Genomic DNA, 22,416 nt, shown 5'->3' with positions numbered 1-22,416 from the left:
ATAAATTTTCATCATTTAGCTTAATCTTAGCAAAACTTTAAAGTTTCAAGTTACTGAAAAGATTTGGGGGAGCTATTGTAAAAGTCCACCTAAAAACTTTTTATCCTACTTACATTTATCTAATTTACTTGCCCTTAACAATTATGTTTAGATTACTTATGAAAATTTTCCAAGGTAAAAAATCTTGAAAGGTCTTTGAGCAACATACAAAGTTAACTTAATGTCCTCACTTGGGCCATCTGTCAGATGGGTTCTATTTCTAAGGATCAGCTTCCCCTGAGAACAAAGATAGCGGATCTCATGATGTGTATTATCTTCACTCAGAGCTCTGGAGGAAGGGGTTGCTTGATGCCAGGCAGTATTACTTATACTTGTTAGATCCATCTGCTCTCTAGGGCCATTGTAAACGAACAGAGAATGATTTTTGGTTTGCCTATGGTCCTGTTTCGCAAGACTCTGACTTGGAAGAAAAAAAATGGATGTTGAGAATGACTTGGCTTTCCTGTGGTCTTGTTTTGTATGTTTGGCAATCACTTATCTGTCTGTCTGAGATACTGCCCTCTGTAAACTCCCACTAGTGTTCCTGAGAAACCCCTTGCAGCGATGCCATGTAGGACCAAGGCTCTCAGCGCTCATTTGATGTGCTGACGGGCTTTAGCTTTAGAGGTGTTCAAGCATGTGCCCAGCCCTCGCCCTGGGCAGGCAACCCTGCTGCACTTCCTGCTGCCAAGGCAACCTCCTGCAGACACAGTCACACCTTCTCAGATTGACGGACCCCAGGGAGTCCCTGGCTCACCCCTGCTCCACTTTAGGGCAGAGTTAGGAGGTGAGGAGCCACAAGTACTGCTGGTTAGGAAACTAAAACCTGCAAAGGAAAGAAGTGTGGACTTGTTAGTTTAAATGTCACGTTCAAGACTTAAGGCAATTTAATGAGAGTGGAAGTGCCTGGGGAAATAATTAAAACGCAAAAGAATCAAATTTATCTCTGCTTTTTATTTCTTCAGAGCTGCAAACCTGTTTTTAAATGACTTATGGCTTTTGAGTGACAAGGTCAGTTGCGGGAGAATCATCTGATTAGCGCAGACAAACGTCTCACAAAGAAACCCCCAATTAGGAAGGTAGGCCTGAGCTCAGAGGTGGAATTAGAGGGCAGGCGACAGGTGAATGAGAAATGAGACAAGTTTATATGGTTTTAGTTTCCAACCAGTCTGGCCCCTGTGAGACTGATCAAAAGAAAGAGATGACCTTGTTTTGCAGTTGTCACTCACGTTAATTGTACTTTTCACCCACCACTTAACTACATTCTCCGCCTCGGCGGGGATTCTGGGGAGCAGAGACTGAGTCTGTCCACGGGCTTTTGGTCACTCTTAATTTTCCTCCCTCCCTCCCACATTGCTTCTCAGCAGACAGGTGGTTACAGTGTCATAGATGCAGCTCTTTTCTGTCCACGGATGTGGCCACTGTGCTAACTAGAGAAGTTGGGCCGACTTCCTTGTGTGGTTTCTCAGTTACATGGTCTCAGCTGAGCACAGAGGACTGGAGCAGAGTGAGTGAGATGGGTATTTGCCTCCAGACCCCATATCCAATCTGATTATAGCTCCGAGTGCTCTTTCACTCCTGTGGCACTTTCTACTGTGGCGGATTACAGGGGATGGCAGCGGTTTACCAGGATATCCGATAGTCTAGATGCATAATGGGATAGTCCATGTCGTATTTTGAAAATCACTGTTTGTATTAGAAAGCACTATATGTAGAGATCTCTATGTTTAGCCTTTTTGACAAAACTGAAATAATTCAGAGGAGAGAATGAATGCTGGGCATACTTCAGGGGGAGAATCCGCCCCGCCACCATGCACAGAGTTTGGCAAACAGAACAAAGCACGTGTATCAGCAATGCAAGTTTATGTTCTGTTCCTTGCCAGGGCAAATTAATAGTTGGCCTCTTCCCATGAGCTTGTGGATAGAGCCTAAAAACACCGGACATTTAATGATGCCATAGCACTGAGAATTGCTGCCTGTCTTTCTATTCTGTAATTTTTTTTAAAAATTAATAAATATTAAATATTTATGACATTCTCCCCATTTTTGAGCATGCATCCATGGCTAGGGTTGGGGATTAGAGATTCTTTAATTCATCAATATCTACTAATTAGCCACTCTCTGTTACACTTTGTGCAAGGTGCTAAAAAGCCAGTGCCTTCTCCTTAACGCCCCTAAGGGTTGAGTTGATATGATTAAATCAGCAGGTATGTGATATTACCACCAAAGGCTCACCCCTGCTTTGAGTCCCTTTGATGAGACTGGTTATAATAGCATCCGGATCCTCACCACATTCTCTGTTCTCTTTTCAGTAATGCAACAGTAAGCTCAGCTTGGTGCCCAGGAGTAGTCCTTCCTTTAACTGTCTTTTGACCTGATCCAAGATCAAGCTCAAGCTTAGTACAGGCATATAGATAGCCATTTATTAAAGAAAAAAATGCCAGATGCTCCTTAAAGATAAAGAGCATGCTTAGCCATCTGTAATTCCATAATATCCTGCTTGGTGCCTAGTACAAAATAGATGCTCAAGAAATATTTGTTAAGTAGACAGTTGTAGGCAGAGACCACTCCCTGTTTATTTCAGTTTCTCCTAACTATGCTTTGCACATCAAGAAATGTTGAGGAAAGGAACAGTAGCTTTCAATACTTGTATCAAAGTTTCTTTCTGAAACCCAAGTCTCCTGATTGCCCCAGGGCTCCCTTTTGGAGGTTAACACAGCATGTCTTGCATTTTATGAAATTGGATCCGTGTTTGTATCTCCTCAAGCATTTGAAAACTCGTTGGGGTACAGGGACATGTTTCTTTTTTTTTTTTTTTTAACTTTCCTGCAGGATACCTTAGCACAGTGCCTGGGATATAGTAGGTATTCAATGAAAGATTATTGAATTAGAAAAAAAGAGGTCAGCGTGAACTACAGATTTTTCACTAGACACCTCATTATAATTCTGTTGCTAGCCTTGCTCAATAGAACGTTGTCACCTTCAGTTAAAGAAGCTGAGGTTAATAATTATTAATACTTCAAGGTAGGTAAAGGCCGTGTGGGCACAATGCATCCTTTCATGGATTAATTACTCCCCAATGATTGTACATTTCACTTTTGCAACCGGGCTCTCTCACTTGGCTCTCTCTAATTGTATTTTTTTTTAAGCTGAGCAGGTGTGTGGAGCCAGCCCTTTCTTGCCACAGAATGTTCCTTTCAGGTAGTAGTCACCTAAGGACTTTTCTTTTTCCCCCACCAGCGAGTTGCAAGGAATTCTAGGGTGTGGTTTTGCTTCTCTGGAAATAGATGTTCCGTGCTTTCTGAGGCAGGTTGGAGAACACACACCTGGGCCATATGATCAAGCCCCTTTTGTCCTCAAGTGATCAGAGGGACTTTGTTCCTGGAATGGCCAGCCCGCTTTCTGGGTGTGGAACTCACCAATCAATGAGAAATTTGCTCTGTTTGTGTTGCAAATAATTTGTTACTGTTTGGGGATGTCAGTGGGCTGGAGAAGGGATTTGCATCTTCTACCAGGGTTAACAGACCAACTGCAAAGAATATTCAGCAGCCCTTTCTGCAGCTGGTGACTTTCAGAGTCTAAGGTCAGAGCCTTGGTCCTCTGTGCTGGCATGGCGCAGTATTCCTTACTGACTTGGGGGCAGATTCCTACCCATGCTGAGCATGAAGGGTGTTCGTGCTGTTTCCACGCAACTCCGTACAATTCCCTGTGGCAATTAGCTTCTCTCTAGTGCCCGGAACAGCTTACACTCGGTGCTTCTCTAACAGGCTGACTTACGTTAACAACTGCTCTTCCTTGGGGGAGAAGGGGAACTTCCAGATCAAAGGCTACTTAAAAAAATCCTGCCCTTCTTACTGTCCAGTTAATTTTAGTATCTCTCCCTGACTTCCTGGTAGTTTGGTTTAGTCAAGTGAATAAAAATCCCACTGCATTGGATAGATGCATGAATGGTTGAGATAAATTGACATATTAATAATAAGTAATATAATTTTGAAGACCAGGAAGAAAGGTAAGAAGAGTTTTGGGCCCAGCTGGTGTGGCTCAACGGTTGAGCATTGCCCTAGCATCTGGGAGATTGCAGCTGGATTCCAGGTCAATGCACATGCCCGGGTTGCGGGCTCCATCCCCAGTGGGGGGCCGGCAGGAGACACCTCATCAATGACTCTCTCATCATTGATGTTTCTATCTCTCTCCCTCTCCCTTCCTCTCTCTGAAATCAATAAAGACATATTTAAAAAAGGAGAAGAGTTCCGGGAATTTTAAAACCAGTCATTGTGGGTTGTCACTTAAATAATTCTTATTGATATGTGCTGACAAGAAAGAAGATTTTGTGACTGCACGGTTTTGAACCATGAGGGCAGTTAGGTTGCCTCCTCCACACCAGCCCAGTCAGTTGGGGTGGAAGTCTGGAGCTCCATGTAGAGGACAGGGAGGCCACCTGTCCACCTGCAGGAAAGCTTGCTGCGGTCAATCAGCAGTCTTCAGGTTAGGCGAGAGTGAGTGCAGACATGTGTGCTGGCTATTTGCCAGTCCAGCTTTAGAATCTAAAATTTGCCATCTGTAATGCAAAATCATTGGAGGTCAGTAACGGCTCCCTATAGTAATTTAAGCAGAGTTCCACACCCGGGAGGGGGCCTGCGGTCTGTCCCGCCCAGGTGGCCCTGAACAAAGTGTTTGGCAGACGGTGGTCATCATCTTTGATTACAGCTTCAAATTTCAGGCTGTCATGCCAAAGTGTTTTGTTTCTTCTTAATGAGTAATTATGAATATTTCATGAATTTTAATGAGTGATTATGACTAGTCCATGAATTTTTGGAACTCAGTATTTTAGTAAGTAACAGCATTAGATCTATTATCCATTATTTAAAGTCTTATTTCTCTTTATGGACCTTAAACTTACTTTTTCAGTCCCTAAATCTTGTTAGATAATGTATGTTCACTTACTCTCTGGCCTGTAGCACTGACTTTCTATGCCCCAGATTGGGGGGTGAGGAGGTAGGGACAGGAGGTAAGTCAGAATCTTTTGGAGGAATAGTTTGAAAATAGAAATTACATATTATAATATAAATTTGAATTTGAGAAACAAAAATGATTGTTTTTCATAATACCTAGTACATATAATTTTTTCAAGTCTTCTTGATTGGTGACAAGTTAGACCATCATTTTTATAGAGATGTTCAACTTGGGGACAGCAGGTGTCCCTAGGAGAAAGTAGAAACCAGGACAGGAGTATTCCTGATTTGTTACATTTACTTGCTGACCTCCCTCCAAATCTTTCAAAATGCCTTCTCTACATTCATGTTGTCTCCGAAATTTAAAACAGGGAAATTGTCTGTACAGTGAAACCTCCATCCAGCCCCTTGACCCTGCTTCTGACCCTTTCAGTGCTTATCCGTGTTCCCTGTTGACAGCAGAGAAAGGCAATGAAAGGCGTTCTCCTTACAGTTCAGAGTCTGTGACTTTCTTGATCTTGACAGTCATTCAGTCACTAAATACTGAGGACTTTGTGTAGGTGGAGCTAGTGTGAATTACCCAGTAAAGTTAAGTATAATAAGATGACATTATGCCCCAACAGTCTTTATTCTCCTCAGAGAAACACACACACAGGTGAATAAGAGGATGTATGTAATGAAGATTATTTCAGCCCTGCTTATAGCTGGTAGCTGGGCAAACCCAGGTATTCATCTCTAGGGAAACAGAAAGGTAAAAGGTAGTGAATATAAAATGAAATACTTAATAGCAGCCAGAAACTATGGGATAGATGTTTATACAGAAACATGATGGACCTTAAACTGGTATTGAGTGAAATAACTAAGAAACAGAGCAAGATGTAACACAGTGTAATTAATATAAATTTAAAGCACAGAGTAACACTATATATTTTTTCAAAGATAAATCCAAGGGTCTATATCCAGGGAAATATAGTGTGAGTAGCTGGGAGTGGGAAACCGGGAAAGCCGAGAATTAGAGACGGGATGAAGACAAAAAATAATGCAGGTTAACTTGAAAGTGGGTAACTAGTTTGGCATATGGTTATCTCACATCTCTGTACTTCAAGTAAATATGAACATGAAGAGAGACTGTGAATCATGGAGACATAGAGGATTTACTTGAGAGAGACAGGGATTAAGAATATCAAGAAAAGTGATGAGTGTTTGAAATAGCTGTTTTGGAAAATGGGAGGTCAAGTGCAAGGATTTCCAGGGAGCCCCAAGAGCTACCTGAAGACAGGCAGCCTGAGTTCATTGTGGCCCAGGCTGCATGGCTGTGTACTTCCCTAGAGAAGCACTGGACTGCCTGGTGCAAGAGTGGAGAAGGAAGATGTTTGGAGTTGCCCACTGTGATATTGTGATTTATAATAAGAATTAAATACTTAGTCTTCCTTCCAGTTCTGCCAGGGAACTCCTAACGCCCTTGGAATTTCCTAAGTGCTGAATTTCTAAAGGTGTCTTTTATTATGTTAATGAGGTGATTTCTGGAATCCACCTAAAGATGGAACTGGTTGCCAGGGGAAGCAACCATTGTGATTAGAGGGTTGGAACTTTCAGCCCACCCCACAACTTTCCTGGAGGGTAGAAGGACTAGAGGTTGAACCAGTTGCCAATGGTCGATTATTTAATCAATCGTGTCTATGTGATGAAGACCCAAAAGGACATGGTTTGGAGAGTTTCCACACTGGCGAACATATGGCAATGTGGGGAGAGTGGCACACACAGAGAGGGCATGGAAGCTCTGCACCCTTGCCCTATACCTTGCCCTATGCATCCCTTCCATCTTGCTGTTTCTGGCTTCTATCCTTTTAAGTAATTTTTTTCCCTGAGTTCTAAGAGCTGCTCTAGCATATTAATCAAACTCAAGGAAGGGTTCTTTGGAACCTCAATTCTGTAGAGGATCAATCAGAAGCACAGGTGACAACTTGGACTTGAGTTTGGCATCTGCAATGGAAGGCAGTCTTGTGGCACTGAGCCTTTATTCTGTGGGATCTAATGCTAACTCTGCAAAGACAGTGTCAGAATTGAGTTGAATGGTAAGACACTGAGCTGGTGTCCAAGAACCTCTTCAAAGTGAGGCCTGGTTGGTGGTGTGGGGAACCCCCACCCCATGTTGGATTTGGGTTACCAGAGCCCTTAAGAAGGTTTCAGCCAAGGCTGAGGAAAGGGAGATGGAGCTGTTGAGGAGCAGGTAAGAGAGTGCTAAAGAACTGACCTGGGAGTGGGAAGGGAATCTCATCCTTATGGGGCATCAGGCTGGACCAGAGTGGGACTGGAGAAGTAGATCATCCTAGTAGTTTCGTTACAGGTAGCCTGAATCTCCCGAGCCAGGAGGGTAGAAATGAAGTCTCATATAAGTAAACACATATTTTTTAAGCCAAATAGCTGGGCTCAAGATCTGGATCAACAAAGTAGACTTAAAGCATTTGCTGAATCAAGAGGAGGAGACAGAGATAAGTCTGAAAGCACAGTTGCCAAAACCAATAATCTAGAAACAAAAAGATTTTGGTCAGGCACAGATCATCTTGGTGGATGGATTCCAACAAGAATAGGTCAGGACTAGAACAGCAGCAAGTCCCAAGTTGGTGAATAACGACTCGCTACTGTTTTGGTTTAATCACCAGAGTCCTCTGTGCGCTTGTGAAGGGAATGGGGAAGGGTGTGGAGGGGGAAGGCACCATGGAGGTTCTTTTTTCATAGGGGGAGACAGACAAATATAATAAAGGAGGTTATTCTGTTTCTAAATTTTTGTGTGATGGAGCTAAGCAACCTGGTCATCTGAGGAGTGTGTCAGCCCTTGAACCTGGGGCTGCACTGAAATTTATCACCCTCTTGAATATGTAGGTTCCAAGTGAGGTCTGGTTGATGGACAAATCAACTCTTCCTGGTTATTTTAGAATAACGCATGTGATCAAAACATCACCTTGATTAACTTGTCTTTGAATCTCCTTACAGACATAATAAAAGTAGAGGTATCAGGAAAGAGTGAAATCTCTAGCCCACCTGCTGTTTTCTGCTTCTGTCCAGATAGCGAAAGAAGGATGGGTTTCCTGGAGGCTGCTGAAGTCCTCTCTCTGTCTCTGCCTTTCTGTGCCTCTGTTTCTCTTTCTTCGTTCACCTGACTGTCCGTCCATGCATCCATCCACCTGTCCATCCACCCACATTCATCTTTCTCTATAACTTAACACTTCCTATGTACCTGGTGCTGTTTGTAGCGCTCGTTAAATGTTAACTCAGCGAACCTTCCTATCAGCCCCACGAGACTTTAAGTAGTAGTATCCCCATTATATAGGTGGGAAGCTGAAGCACAGAGAGATGAAGAGCCGTTTCCAAGGCACACAGCTGATACAAGCAGTGGAGCCCCAGTGTTCACACCCTTAACCGCCGCACCCACGGGCTTCCTGGGTGGCTCTGAGACCTATCCGGGACGTAGTTCAGGTGCTTGCATGGCCGTCCTTCCCAAAGGCTCCTGCAGGTCCTCCCGCCCAGCACTGGCCTGTGGGCTGGCAGCTGGTGCGAGGTGCCCCTCTGTGGATTGGAGCTGCTCTGTCTTTACCTTTGTCGTTTCTGTCTCTTCGTGTTCTCTTCCCATGTGCCCCTTGTGTGAACAGGTGTAAGAGCTTCCTCCTTGACTTTCCAGGCCAGGAGTTAGGGACTCATGGCTCTTAAGCGACTGTATTGGAGATGACAGTGTAGTGGGCTGGGTGATGCGCCAGGCTGCTGAGTGTTCTGCGCTCTCTCACCTGCTCCTGGGCAGCTGCGTCCCCCCGCCCCCATCCTTAGCTGACACATCACCATGCTAGGAAACTCCAAACATTTGCTGTCCCCTCTCCTGCCCCAGGCAGCCCAGAGCTGCTTTAGAAAAGTACATAAAAATGCAGACTGGGGCCACAAATAAACAACTCTGATTTTCTGAGACCAGAATTTTAAAAGTATTGGTATCTCTCAACACCAAAGTAGATCTGTATATAGTCAGGCAAATGCCTACAAATTTCCATTTGATCAATTTAAGCATTTTTTTCTCTTGACCAAAACTAACTAGTAACCTTACTGTGTGTGCCTTTCTATCTTTATAAATAAGTATGGCTTTAGTCCTGTTTTTAAATAGTTTCCACTGAATGCAAAGTGTGTTCATCTTCAGGGTGAACCAAAGGCCTTTTCGGCTTGTAGGGCCCTGCAGTCACTAGTGCATTAATTGCAGATGCAAATGAATAAGCCTGCACCTTAAAGGTCATGTGACCAACAGTGAAACTGACTTCCTATCTTTGTACAAGCTGATAAATCCCTGGGGGGAAGATGCCCCAGAGCACACTGGACTCATGTCCTTTTAGGTGGCACTTAGACTCTTGCTAAATAATATCCTTAGCATTTTCATCGAAGAACACCAAAGATAACAGCAATGAAAACCTTTCCAGCTTACTTATCTGCCTTTCTCATCTCATGTCCCAGAAAACAACAACACAAAAACTACAAGCTTTGTGCAAATTCAGGATATTCTGCCACCACTTATTTTGTAAATATGAGAAGGATCCAGCTATTGAATCCAGCTTTCCTGAGGGTTGTTGTTTGCTCAGTGTTCCTGCCTTTTGCAAGTTTTGCTGGGCAAGTATAATTTTTGTCTTAAAGGAAACACTTATCCTCCCAGATGCCACCGAGTTACTGAAACAGAGACAGATAAACTTAATCAAGAAACATTTAATAATTACTCTGTGTTCCAGCATGCCCCGGCTATGACACAGCTCCTCAAACAGTTGATAATTTGGGGGTAGTAACAAGCCGATTTCACATGAAACAATTAGAATAATCTAACCAGGATTCTCACCGAATGCCCTGGGATGTGAGTCAGGCGCAGGTCAGTGTGAGCTTCAGAGGGCAAAACGAGTCAGCAGACTGACATGGTTGGGGAGGGAATTGTAGGTAAGTGATGCTGAGGCTGGGTCGTGAGGATGGAAATGATCCGAAGAGGAGAGAGAATTGTTTCCTGAGTCAGCACGGGGAAAGGAGAGGAGCACAGGGTGCTTTAGAGACAATGAGAGACTAGCCCAGTTGGAGCAAAGGATTTATGAGGGAAGTAGTAGTATATTAACTAAAATGGTGATAATTTATTTTCCAAACAAGAAATCCAGGCATGTGTTCTAATGTATAAACAAAGCAGGGAGGGATATTTGAAAGTGAGATTATCAAAGGAAATCTGGAATGTGTGTTTTGTCACCATGGAGGAACCTGGGTTGATACAGTGTGGTGGCCGAGGTCGCGAATCCTCCCTCACAGAGCTCTGGGGGGGACTCTTCAGAGTCAGCCAGCTTCGTGAGAGCAGTATTTGGGACAGATTTTGAATCAGGATGTTCTACCCCAAGGCTGCAAATCTTTTCTAAAGATGTGGGCTGAACCCTCTGTATACTTTCTCGAAGAGTTTGACAAATGAGAAGGGATGGTGTCAGCTCTACCCTCTGTTGTATCCCCAACACCTAATACTGTGCTTGGCACACAGTAGGTAGTCAAACATTTTTTGTTGAAAAACCTGGAAATGGTATTCAGGATAAACAAGACAGGGGACACCCTAGAGGTGATACAGGCGTTCGTTTAAAGCAGGGTGCTCTTATTTACCAAGCAAGGCTGGTGTTTCAGCTTGAGGCATCTGAGGGTTTTGGCTTTAGGATGTGGCTAAATAGTAGAGGGTAAATGGGGTGAAGGGTACTGTATTTTTTAAGGGGATCTGAATCGCTCCTAACGGAGCCTGGTAAGACAATTGGAGGTTGAATGCAGCAGGTCACAGCGGCAGAGCCTGCCCCACTTTCCTGTGCTTTTGCAGGAAGTGCATTTTGTAGAAAAGGCAGAGAGGAACTGAGTGGTGATTCACTGCAGGCTGACAAGGCACCCGGGCCGCCTCTGAAGCTGGCCCTTCGTCCTCAGGGCTGCTCACAGGACCCTGCTGCCACTGGCCCAGCCCGTCACAGGGCCCTGGGAGGCCACGCTGGTGAGGACGGCACCGCAGGCTGGAGTCTAGGATGGTAAGACGCTCTCATTCTTTGATTTAGGCATGACTTGATTGATTTGCATCTAAACCCATTCTGTTTTCTTCTTGGTCCCTTAGTAAATATCTATAGAATTTTCTAACCTGTTTATGCTTTGGAGCTACCTCAAAGTTCCTCTCTGAGTCCTCACTAAACTTGGCCGTGAACTCGATCAACCCAAAGACTTGGCGGTGTGAGCGTGTGCTGGGTCTAGAGAGCTAGTCTAAAACTGCACGCTGGCAGTACTCAGATTTTCATATAATTTGCTCCAGAGGCCAAAAAACGCTCAACCCAAAGTGAGGGCAGTGAAAATGGAAATTTGCCTCAATCACACTTGAAATTGCCCTCAGGATGGATGGAGGGAGGGAGGGAGGGAGGGAGGGAGGGAGGGAGGGAGGGAGGGAGGGAGGGAGGGAGGGAGGGAGGGTTGGTTCTAGCAGCCATGTGGAGTTGGACGGACAGCCTCTGCACACCGGGGCCGGCACCCACTAGGAATTTCGGACATTCCGAAGGCTCGGGTATTTTTAGCAGGGGCCGTTCCTCCAGCTGAGGAAGTCTGGCAGATGGCCCTTCCGCCTGGATTATTTTTCTAGCTTTCTCCCAGTGCTGCGCGGGGAGCGCTGGCGAGGCTCCTTTCTCTGAGGACAATGGGGGGAAAAGCCATTCTGAAAACACTGGGCAGCAGCTGCGGGGCTCGAGTCTCTAAGGACGCCGTCCCACTGGCTGCGCAGGTCACCCTGCTGGCCCGGGACCGTGTCTGATCAACAGGGGGCGGCCGGAAAGGAAGCCGGAGCAAGAACGCGTCACTTATCACACTGCGTGAGCGAGACATCTGTGCGGGGCTGTGTCCCCACTGCCCGATAAGAGCCTTACTCACCCCCAAAGAGGAAGGACTGGACTGTGTGGTTTTAGCCCATTGAAACCACTTCCTTAAATGACATGACATCAGATTTCATCATATAGATGGCTTGCACTGCTTTTTTGAAAGACAAACTATCATTAACGAGGGAAAAGTGCCCTTAAAAAGAACTAAGTATAGGTTTGTTGTGTGTTGTTGTTGTGTGTATTTGGATTCCCATTTGGCCGTAGGTCTGACAGAAGAATCTACAGGGACCCAGAAATGTCACCTTTGGACTATTCAGCCCTTTCCAGGGATTTTTTTTTCTTTAAAGAAATCTATTGCACACACAGACTGAAGACACAGAAACAACCCGATTGTCAGTCTCACATGGGGTGGCCAGCTTCCCTTTCTTTCTGAAATCCAGTGTGGTTTTGCTCATTTTCTAGTTAAATTCTCTCAGAATGCAGATTGGACAGGTTTCCAGGGTGGAACATGTCTGATGCATCTCATGCAAAGGGGTCATCACTCCCAAGAATTTGCAGTTAAGAGAAAAGGCCACTCCTTTCCCTCCCCGTTTACATCTGAGCATCCAAATGCCTTTTGGGTTTTAGTTACCTGTGGGAACCTGGGCTTCTTGAGGCTTTTTTTAGTAGAGAAACAGCAGTAATGTCCCCAGAAGCCATGACGACATGAAATTGTGGCTTGGAAACTAAGATTTACCAAAGTCAGCTTCAGGAGGCTCCCCACTTGCCTACACACACACACACACACAGAGGCTGCGGAGAATTTATCCTGCAATCATAGGAATACTCTGATTTTGTCTGCATTCACTTGGTGTGTCTTCAAAACTGTGACTTTCCCCTCATAGTAGCTATATGCAGAAGAATTGACCCTCAGAGTCTCAGAGGAGTTGTCAGGTCTGAGAAATAACTTTTTTCACCCACAAGGCTGTTTTTGGTGGGATCAACCCTCACTGAGCCTGCCTGTCCTACTGTCGGGCCTCATGGAAATCCCACTGGGTTGTCCCTTGTGTTCCATGCCTTACAGAGACTCACCACTAGGTCAACAGAGTGGTCATCCCTATGCTCATTCAAACCTTGGTGATTTTCATTCCTTCTAGAAATGTTCATTTTCAGTTTATCCAATATTTCCAACATACAGGAAAGTTCAAAAATAATTTAACTGACATTCATGTATCTTCCTAAGAGTTTTCAAGTATTAATATTTTGCTTTTTTTTTTTTTTAGATTTTTAAAATAAAACATTACAGGTACAGTGCAGGATCCCTCCTTACCTAATTTCCATTTCAATTTCCCATTGCTACCTAGAGTAATCACTATCTTGAAGTTGATGAGCATTATTTCAAAAATACATAACGCTGTTTTAAAAATGTATATAAATGGTATATACACTTAATACCATTGGTATACTGTGCTTGAGTCTTTTGAAAGCTACTTGTAATATTCATTTTAAGAATCATTTTCATTTTCATATTAAAATCAATTGCACTTATTTTTGAATGTTATATAATATTCCATTATAAGATTATATCACAATATATCCATTTCTTTATGATGGACATTGAAGTTCTAGCAATCTTCCAAGAAACACATAATCCCTGTCTTATACAAACTACATAAGATCACTGAAAAGGAGAAAAAGCCACCCAATTCACTTTATGACTCAGGTTTAACCTTTATACCAAAATTATAGACAAGAACAGTACAAGAAGGAAAACTGTGGGATAACCCCCCCATTTGAATGGAAATGTCAAAATCCTAAGTGAAATATTAGTGAAACGGAATCCAGCATGTGTAGTAAATTAAGTTTATGCAAACTGTGCAAATTACTAATGTAACTCATCACACTAACAGAATGAGGAAAACAATGATTTTTGTGGAGATGTAGAAAAAACATTTGATCAAACTCAATAACTATAAATGACTTAAGAATATGAAACACTTAGGAAACTTAATAGAAACACTTCCTTAACCTGATAAAGAGCACCTACCCCGACCTGCAGCAAGCATGCCCTGGTGTGGAAGCGCATCGTGTAGTGCTCTGGTACCGAGGCCCCTCTTTTCTTTCAGTGCTTCACTGTTACTTTAAATACGTGTGTGCGTGTGTGTACTCATATGCACATTTGTGTATTTTTTAGTTTTATCTATTTATATACATGTCATTGCGTGTTTTTCTAAGTTTGTGGAATGGGGAGCTGTGCCAGCTCAGCAGCTACAGTGCTGGAATTTCTCCCTTGGCAATTTTCTGGGCCTGAAGACCCAAGAGAGACCGGAGGGGGCAGAGTGGTTGGATTGCTGCAGAGCTGGCTTCCCTTCTAGACTGGGGAGTTGTCAATATTCACAACTTCAGATTTTGGCTTCATCTGAGAAGCCGTTACTGATGGATCTGATAGGATAAAAATGTTTTGTGAAACACTGTCATTATATCTCCCATAGCCCTTCCTAAGGATTTGATGTTTCCAATATCCCTACAGTAACACTGAAATATTAAAATACCATTCATTGTAATATTTCTATCACTGTCACATTTCCGGGTAACTGTTTTGAAAACATTTCTCATGGTGGTTCTCAGGGTTGATGATGGAAATAGAGATGTTTCTAGAAAGCACTTTTCATGGTAGCAGAAAAACTTGCTCTAAACTTTTCTGTTAATCAACAAGGGATTCCAGTGACTGTGAAGACCAGTAGAGGGCCTGGCCACGCTGAGCACAAAGAACAATCGATACATTCTTAACTGTAAGGTCCTCTGCATTAAATAAGGCAGTTCTGATGCCAAATCAATACTGTATTGTATATTTCCTACAGCACATATTGGGATATAGATCTGCTGTCTGGGGAACAAGAATGTCATCAGGAAATATCAGTTCAGACAAATCTGGGTTACCACCCTCAGGGAAAGACCTGGATTGATTGTGGTCTGTCTCACTCTGTGGTGAAAATGTCAGGTCAGAGTGAATATTCATGGAGTCCTTGGAAGGGGGGAAGGAGAAATCAATAAACTAAACACTCTACCCGATAATGGAACTGTTTCTCCAAGGTGAAGTTCTTTGTTTTTGAACTTGGTATTCCTGTCCCTGATATGTTGGTAATGCTGTCTTAGAGATGCAACAAAAAGATGTCATAGAAAGCTTAAGGGCAAATTTATTCCATAGTTCTGGAATAAAGGGTATGTTAACATGGTTCTATCTGGGCATTGCACTAGAAGCCCGGTTAAAATTTAAATGAAGGCCCTAGCCAGTTTGGCTCAGTGGTTAGAGCGTTGGCCCTCAGACTGAAGTGTCTGGGTTCAATTCTGGTCAAGGTCATGTATGTCCATTGTCCAGTCGGGGCTCAAGCCAGGGGCAGCCAATCGATGTCTGTCTCTCACACTGATGTTTCTCTCTGTCTCTCTCCCTTCCACTCTCTCTGAAAAGCAGTGGAAAAAAAATCCTCAAGTGAGGATTAAAAATATATATATTTAAATGAAGTTTCTCTTAATTCCAAGGAACAACCTAGATTCTTTGAAGTTATATGTCAAGAGAGTACCAGGCAAAAAAAACAAACAAAAAAACATACCATTTTTAGTCTTGATTTGCAGTCACTTGTTTTGTGATCTTTCAAAAGCTAGCCCGTCTCTGTATATCTCTATACATTGGCTTGTGTGATAATATTCAGTTTTTCTTTGTAGAGATGTTACACAGGATATAATAGATGACATAAATGTGTTAGCAGACAGGGCCAGAATATGAAGGCAGTTGCTCCCAAATCATGATTTTGGCATTTGTCTAAATTTAATAGACTCACTCCTCCTAACCACACTCAAGAAATCCCCTGCCATTTATGTGCATAAGGTTTCAAAAGAGCCCCTGTTCTCTCTTCCCAAAATCGTTTTTTCAAAACTTGCTGGCATTGGTCAGGTTTCAAAAGCATAGTAGATTCGTGGTCAATCAGCCTGGTGTTTGACTAGAAACCAAATTAATCACTTTCATTGTTTGTTCCAAAATTTTCAGGCACCTTTTGAAAATGAACAAGAGCAGCTCTGATTTGGAAAAAGTGAGCCAGGGCTCTGCGGAGAGCCTCAGCCCATCCTTCAGGAGCGTCCACGTCAGCTTCACCACGGGCTCCACGGACAGCCTGGCCTCGGACTCCAGAACCTGCAGCGATGGAGGTAACAGACTTGACCTTGACAGGAAGGCTTAGACTCTCCCCCTGTGTAAGGCCAGGCCCAGGTTAATTGCCAGGATTTGGAAGGGCTGAGCTAGACAACTTTCTGGGCCATGCTTTCCCCATGAAGTAGGCTCTACCAAGGAGTCGTTGACCTTAATTTCCTAGTGAGTATATGGCAGAGTGCCTCATCCCATATTGTGCTCTCCAATTATACACAATACATTGACATGGCAACAAGGCTGGAGGAGGCAGAAGTTGAAAGCATGTTGAAAGACTCCTGATTCCTTGGCTAATGAGCCATCTATGTTAGGTCTGTTCTCCATTTCTGTCCTCAGGACTAGTTCTCAGGGGATTGGTACATGCCAACCACAAGTTTTCTCTTTCTTACCACCCCTCTGTGTTTCTTTCTCCCTGCCTCCCCTCCCCCACCTCATGCTCTCTCATGTGCATGCATGCACACTCATGTACACATGCACACACTTGGACACAGCAGGTGTTTATGTAAATGTTTATTGAATTAAAGGCATACAGGCTTCATTACACTATACCGTCCATCCCACTTTCTAGATGAAGCTCTAAGACATAATATGTAGGTAAGTACTGACTGGGTATATTCTGAAAAGGAGCTCCTGCTTTTCTGTAGTTGTGATGGGTAATATTAAAACCTCTCACCCTTTCAACATTTTGTGTGTGTACTCGCCTGCATTTCTCTTGGACTCAGCTGCAGCATGTTAGGTTTCGACATGTGCTGACATGACTGCCTCTCTCATTGCTGTGGAAGTATTTCTTAGTAGGCATTTTCAGAGTAGGGAGCTCCATCGGAAACTTACTGTCACCAACATCTTCCATCTAAAAGATGAGTACCGCTAAGACAAAAACACATGTTACATAAGTCAGCCAGCCCGTGGTGTGTTCTGATGGGAAACTTCTGATAGCTCTAACTTAAAAACAGGAAATATTTTAGCCTTGATTCGGGTGGGATGTGACCAAAGAGGATTTTCTTTTTCTGCAGACTTTCCTGGGCTTCTGTCTTTTCCCTTTTCCCACCCCTTTGTGCAAACATTCCGCCCTGCAGATTATTCCACAGAGGGCTGGGCCAGTGAACCGTGAGTCCCTGGGCTGGCCAGCCCTGGCCGCCCTCCTGGGGCTGTGGCCGATTCTGAGGAGTGGTCTCCCTGGAGCCCTCCGTCAGCCACTGGCCCACTGGTGTTGAGAGGACTGGACTCAGTGCCTCAGTACTTTGCTTCTTCAGAACGAGCAAATCCTGATGTTTGCTCTCAGAGTTCTCAAGGTCTGTGCAGAAAGATAAGGCTAAACAGGTGACACGCGGGTGGATGGAATAAGCTCCGAAAGCGGACTGCCCGGGCCGTGGGTGCTTGTAAGGGCTTCTGGAAGGAGAAATCAATGAGGGCCGGTGGAGGGTTCAGGGAAGGTTTTTGAGAAGATGGGACTTTAGCTCATGTCTGAAAGGTGGTGAGAACTGAGGAGGAACAGGCTTTGCGGGTTCAGGAGACACGAAAGGAACAAAGGCTCCAGGCTAGTGCACACTGGGAGGCGGGTGAGCAGCCTGCCACACGTCATGGAAGCAGGTGAGGGGAACATGGGACGTGAGGTTGGTGGGAAGCCGAGGCTGGATTGTACAGCGCTCTCGAAACCAACCTGTGTCGGTAGGAAAGGGGCCTTTGGGGTTGGTGAGTGTAAAGATGACACCTAACCCACACATTTTTTAATTAAAATGATTACATTCTTTTGGTTATTCCTATATCATGACAGTTATACAATGGAAATGCACTTCAAAATATGGACTCCCAGATCCACAAGAAGTTATACACCTTGTTTCAGACTCTGAATCTTTAGAGCGAACTGTTTCTGCCGACAGCTCCTGTGTATGGCTCTGTACCCAGAACCATGCTTTGCAACTAGCAAGAGACCGAAGGGCCAGAGGCGCGCGCGCTCACTCTCTCTCTCTCATCTCCTAAACATTAATCCAGAGAACATATAGAACCACTGGTCATTAAATGTGGGAAACTCTTCATTCAGCTTCTCATCACTAACCAAGGCCACTTGCTTTAGGACTGTTATTGAATAATTATCTTTCAGTCCCATGAGTCTCTACTCACTTTTACCGTGTACCCGAAATATCACCCTCCATGCCTTCTATTGCTGTTTGTCATGTGGTACTGAAGCTGAGAGTGTGGCTCAGAATGCAAGAGGTACAATTAGTTCAAGCTGAAGTTCCTTGAAACAGAATGTGGTGTGTACCTCTAATATTATATATTAACATAGTATATCTTTAAGCTCTATATTTATTTGCCAGTAGGAATTCACTAATGAAAACGATGTATTGACTTTTTGCATCCACAGTCTAGGCTGGCCAGAGTGAGGTGAGCTCAGAGTCTTTCCAGGGCATATCATCATAGTAGCTCATGTAAATATCTTGGAAGCTCATCAGGATTCATGGTTAAAGTTAGATTTCTCCTATTCAGGCTTTGTGGCAAAAAAAAAAAAAAAAAGAGAGAGTTTTAAATTTTATAAGAAAGGCAAGCAATTGTAATCGATAACTTTGTTACATTTTAAAAATGAGTTTGTCTAAAGTTTATGTTTACAAATGTCATTTTTGTATCAATATTAATTTCACATTTCTATGCTTGTATTGCATTTCATGCTCCTCCAAGCACATGTTTCCCCATTTGTCCATGTGGGTAGTTCAGTTGAACAGTGAGTCAACTCAGTGGAAGGGCAAGTCCGTCTGAGCAGTTGTTTAAGCTTAGTGTGGGAGGGACAGAGTGCATGTGTCAGGACAGATCTGTGAATGCTGCCAGGGGAAGTTTGTCTGCAGTGGATGGTGGGTGGATGCAGGGGAAGTGACCGGCTAAATGCAATGGTCATCAGATGACTCCTGTGCTTCAAATGGTTACTTTTAAATATGAAAACCCCATGTCCCACTAGGATGCTAGGATGATTTTCCTTTCTGGTTTAGGATAACAAAATTCAGTTCAGTAGTGAACAAGCATCTCTGGATGCCAGGTGTCCATAGTACAGGAGATTAGAGAGTGCTTCACTGAACTGAAACCGCTGGCACAAGCACTAGATAAGAGGTCTAAGTATACAGTGAACATAGGTATAAATCACATGAAGGTATGCACCAGAGCAGTGTCAGTATTCTTATTTTCATAGCTAGCAAACCAGAGATACAGAAAGTTAATTAAATATCTTGACAGTAGTCAGCTTATTGTTCATAATAATAATGCCAGGTAGGTTTTTAAAATAAGTACATTAACTCAATCATTGATTTGATAGATACTTGTTGAATGTAAAAACTGTGTGCTGGGTGCAATTCCAGATGTTGAAGATAGAGCAGTGACCAAAAAAAAAAAAAAAGCCCAGTCCCTGGGGACAGGTGGACAGTGAGGAAGATAAAGGAGTGAAGTAGGGAGTGTGTCAGATGGCAGGAGGTGCTCTGGGGAAGATCAAGCCAGGAAGGTGATGGGGAGGGTGGGAGGACCTGTCTAGGGGAGAGACAGCAAGTCCACAAAGATCAGACATCTGTCAGAATAAGTGACAGTCTGACCTTCACCGAGCTTTGCTCCCGCTCTCAGGCTGTTACCTGAGACTCTAAGAAGAAATCGTGTGTGTTTTTTAAGGCGGTCTTGAAAAAGGCATCTGAAACTCTCTAGCTAAAAATAGTGTGTTTTCTGACTGTTGTACAGGCTTGTTAAAGCACTTGGCCCTAAATTCATGGGTTCGGTCTAATATATTATAGTCGTGGGTTCTGTTCTGGGAGGTCACTGAAGGATGAAGAAGCTATCCCAGGAAAAGATGCCCATTTTTAAGATTGTCTGTGCCTGAGCCCTGACAATACCACTGAAGTGAAGCTTCATCTTTGTTTAAACTGTTTCCATTCAAACCGAATTTTCAATATATAATTACTTCAGTAAGTCAATACATGTCTATGGTAAAAATTCAAACAGTGGAGAAAGGTAGGAAATGAAAAGCCACAGTCTCCAGACACCCCCGTCACAGCTCCCACCCCCACTGTGAACATTTTTCTCTATTGTCTCAGGAATTTTTATCCATATTTTAGATATCATAAATTTTATATCTATGTATTTTCATTCTTAATGTATCTTGAAGTGTATTAAGTCACAACCTCTAGGTCTACCTCTTTTTTTTAATGCTCCATAGTCTCTCGGTTGTATGAATTGGTTAAACCCTTCTCTTACCAGTGCATTTTTAGATTATTTTCATTATAAGTCTGCAGTAAGATCCTGTGACATATAGTGAAATAATTTTGTGGACCTATCTGTAAGATAAGTTCTTAGAAGTGGGGATTGATGTGTCCAAATAGATATGTGTTTTAAATAGATGTTACCGAATTATCCTCTAAAAAAGTTGATTGATGCATCCATCAACAGCCTATAAGAGTGCTCTGAACTAACTTTTAGTTTTACTATTAATTTGGAAGAAAGCCCTCAATGATCGTGTTCTAACGGGGAGTTGAAAGGCCGGGACTCCTGAAGCACACTCGGGCTGTAGGCATGGAATGTGTTCCGTGAGCCTTTCTCACAGACAGTGCGCCTCTTTTGCATGTAAATTGCATTCGTGTCGTGATTATTGTTTCTCGGGATGATTAAGTGGTCTGCAGAGACTTCTCACAAATGCCACATTTTCCATCCAGTTGTAAAATGCTAATAACATGCTTCCATTTCAGACCACGCTTACCTTCTTGAAAAGGCAAGGATTCCTTTGGAAGGAATGCTTTGTTGCTTTTTTTTTTTTTTTAATGTTCAGTCAAGACTATTCAGACTGTGGGACCAAACAAGAGGTTGCACAATTTTCCTTTGGAGGAAAGAGTTACATGTGAGGCTAGAACATTCCCTTGCCCCAGTGCCTCACATCTCCTGGGGGCGGTGAAAAGGGGTTGGCAGAATCCTGCAAGACTGCTGCTTCCTGTGTGAGACTGGCAAGGTGCCTGCGAAAGCAGATGGCTTTAGTTTTCTCACCTTGAACGTGAGGGGATTGAAGGAGCCGCAGGGCATGGGCGAGGTTCTCTCCATCTGCTTTGTTCCCTGTTGCCTTTCATTTAGTAGAAGCTCAAGAAATACTGACTGATGAATGGATGAACCTATACAGCCATTTCCAGCTGTACAATCCATTATCCTCATATAAAAACAAACAAAAAACACACTAATAGTCTTAAGTTTTCTGAGCAAAAGAAAGTTCCATTTGCTCTACCTTCCTGGAAGTTGGAGGATGGTTGGCCACAAGAGCTAAAGTTTGAAGCTTGGAGACTCTTCACCGGGACTCTGCCCTTTGCCTGCACACTTGCTCTGGCCCAGCTGCTGCCAGAAGGCAGAGTTGTGCACCCAAGGAGCCCAGCCGTGTTCATTCATACAGCTCAAAACTGGACTGACCACTTCCTCCTAAGCTCAGCTCTCATTCTGTCTGCAGAGAACAATGAAAGTGCCTATTAAAACCCAGCAAGAGAAGGACTCTGTAATAAGGAGCACCTCATGCAATACTGGGTTTGAACTTTTGGCCTGCGTTTCTGCACACAGTTAAGCTGTTTTTCCCGGCTATTGAAATCCTGGCTTCTCTCTAAATATAACGGCACTCACTGGTGTACCTTCCCCTAGGCTCTCTTACGGTCCCACCCAGTGCACCATGTGTGATGGGTACTTTCCCACTGGAAATATCTCTTCTCTGAAGCGTGAGAATTAAAGCTGCGGAGGTGTTCTCTGTAGTCAGCCACTGGCTTTACTTGCAGAATTGGAAATTGGGAGGAAAACTTAGGAGCTGGGATTTGGAGCTCTCCGGCCCAATTAGCATGCAAAATCATTTAAACACCTACAATGATGTAACTATGATGTAGGCAGACTTCCCAGAAAAGTATTTTCCATTCTCACCCCTTTTTTACCCTAATTGTGAGCCAGAATTTGGAAACGGAGTGATCTAATACCAGCATTAAATGAAGATATACAGACATACCTCATGTTACTGTACTTCGCTTTATTACGCTTCACAGGTGTTGCATTTTTACAAATTGAATGCCAGACCTCCCACCAGCAAAAAGATCACCACTTGCCTTATTGCGGTTCTCGCTTTATTGCAGTGGTCTGGACCAGAACTCGCAGTCTCCCAAGGTGCACCTGTATTTGAATTCGTCTCATGTGCCGTTGGATCTGAGTCCTAAGAATATGGGCAGTTGGCCCAAGTTTTTCAGGATGTTTTTAGGCACAATTTTCTGAACCAGTGGTTTGCCTGTGAATTCTGAAACTATTTTAGGTGTCGAGACATATGTGTTCCCTCTTCTTTTGGCTCTTGTAAACGCAGAGTGTGGCAGCTGCTGCAAATAGTAAGGATCTA

General features: G+C 43.6%; 1 protein-coding gene across 2 annotated transcripts in view; it reads left to right on the top strand.

Moving 5' to 3' along the window:
* The window catches only part of PRAG1 (PEAK1 related, kinase-activating pseudokinase 1), a 49,485-nt gene that overhangs the window by 12,248 nt on the left and 14,821 nt on the right, over positions 1-22,416 (top strand). For both annotated transcript variants that reach the window (XM_081127692.1, XM_081127693.1), the window contains one exon: positions 15,894-16,051. In XM_081127692.1, coding sequence (XP_080983818.1) covers positions 15,894-16,051 — 158 coding nt within the window. The remainder of the gene's footprint in view (positions 1-15,893; positions 16,052-22,416) is intronic.

The sequence above is a fragment of the Miniopterus schreibersii genome (genome assembly GCF_964146895.1).
Source record: "Miniopterus schreibersii genome assembly, chromosome: 2".
In the NCBI taxonomy this organism is placed as follows: domain Eukaryota; kingdom Metazoa; phylum Chordata; class Mammalia; order Chiroptera; family Miniopteridae; genus Miniopterus; species Miniopterus schreibersii.
The sequence above is the reverse complement of the archived record's forward strand: the minus strand, read 5'-3'. Positions and strand labels throughout refer to the sequence as shown.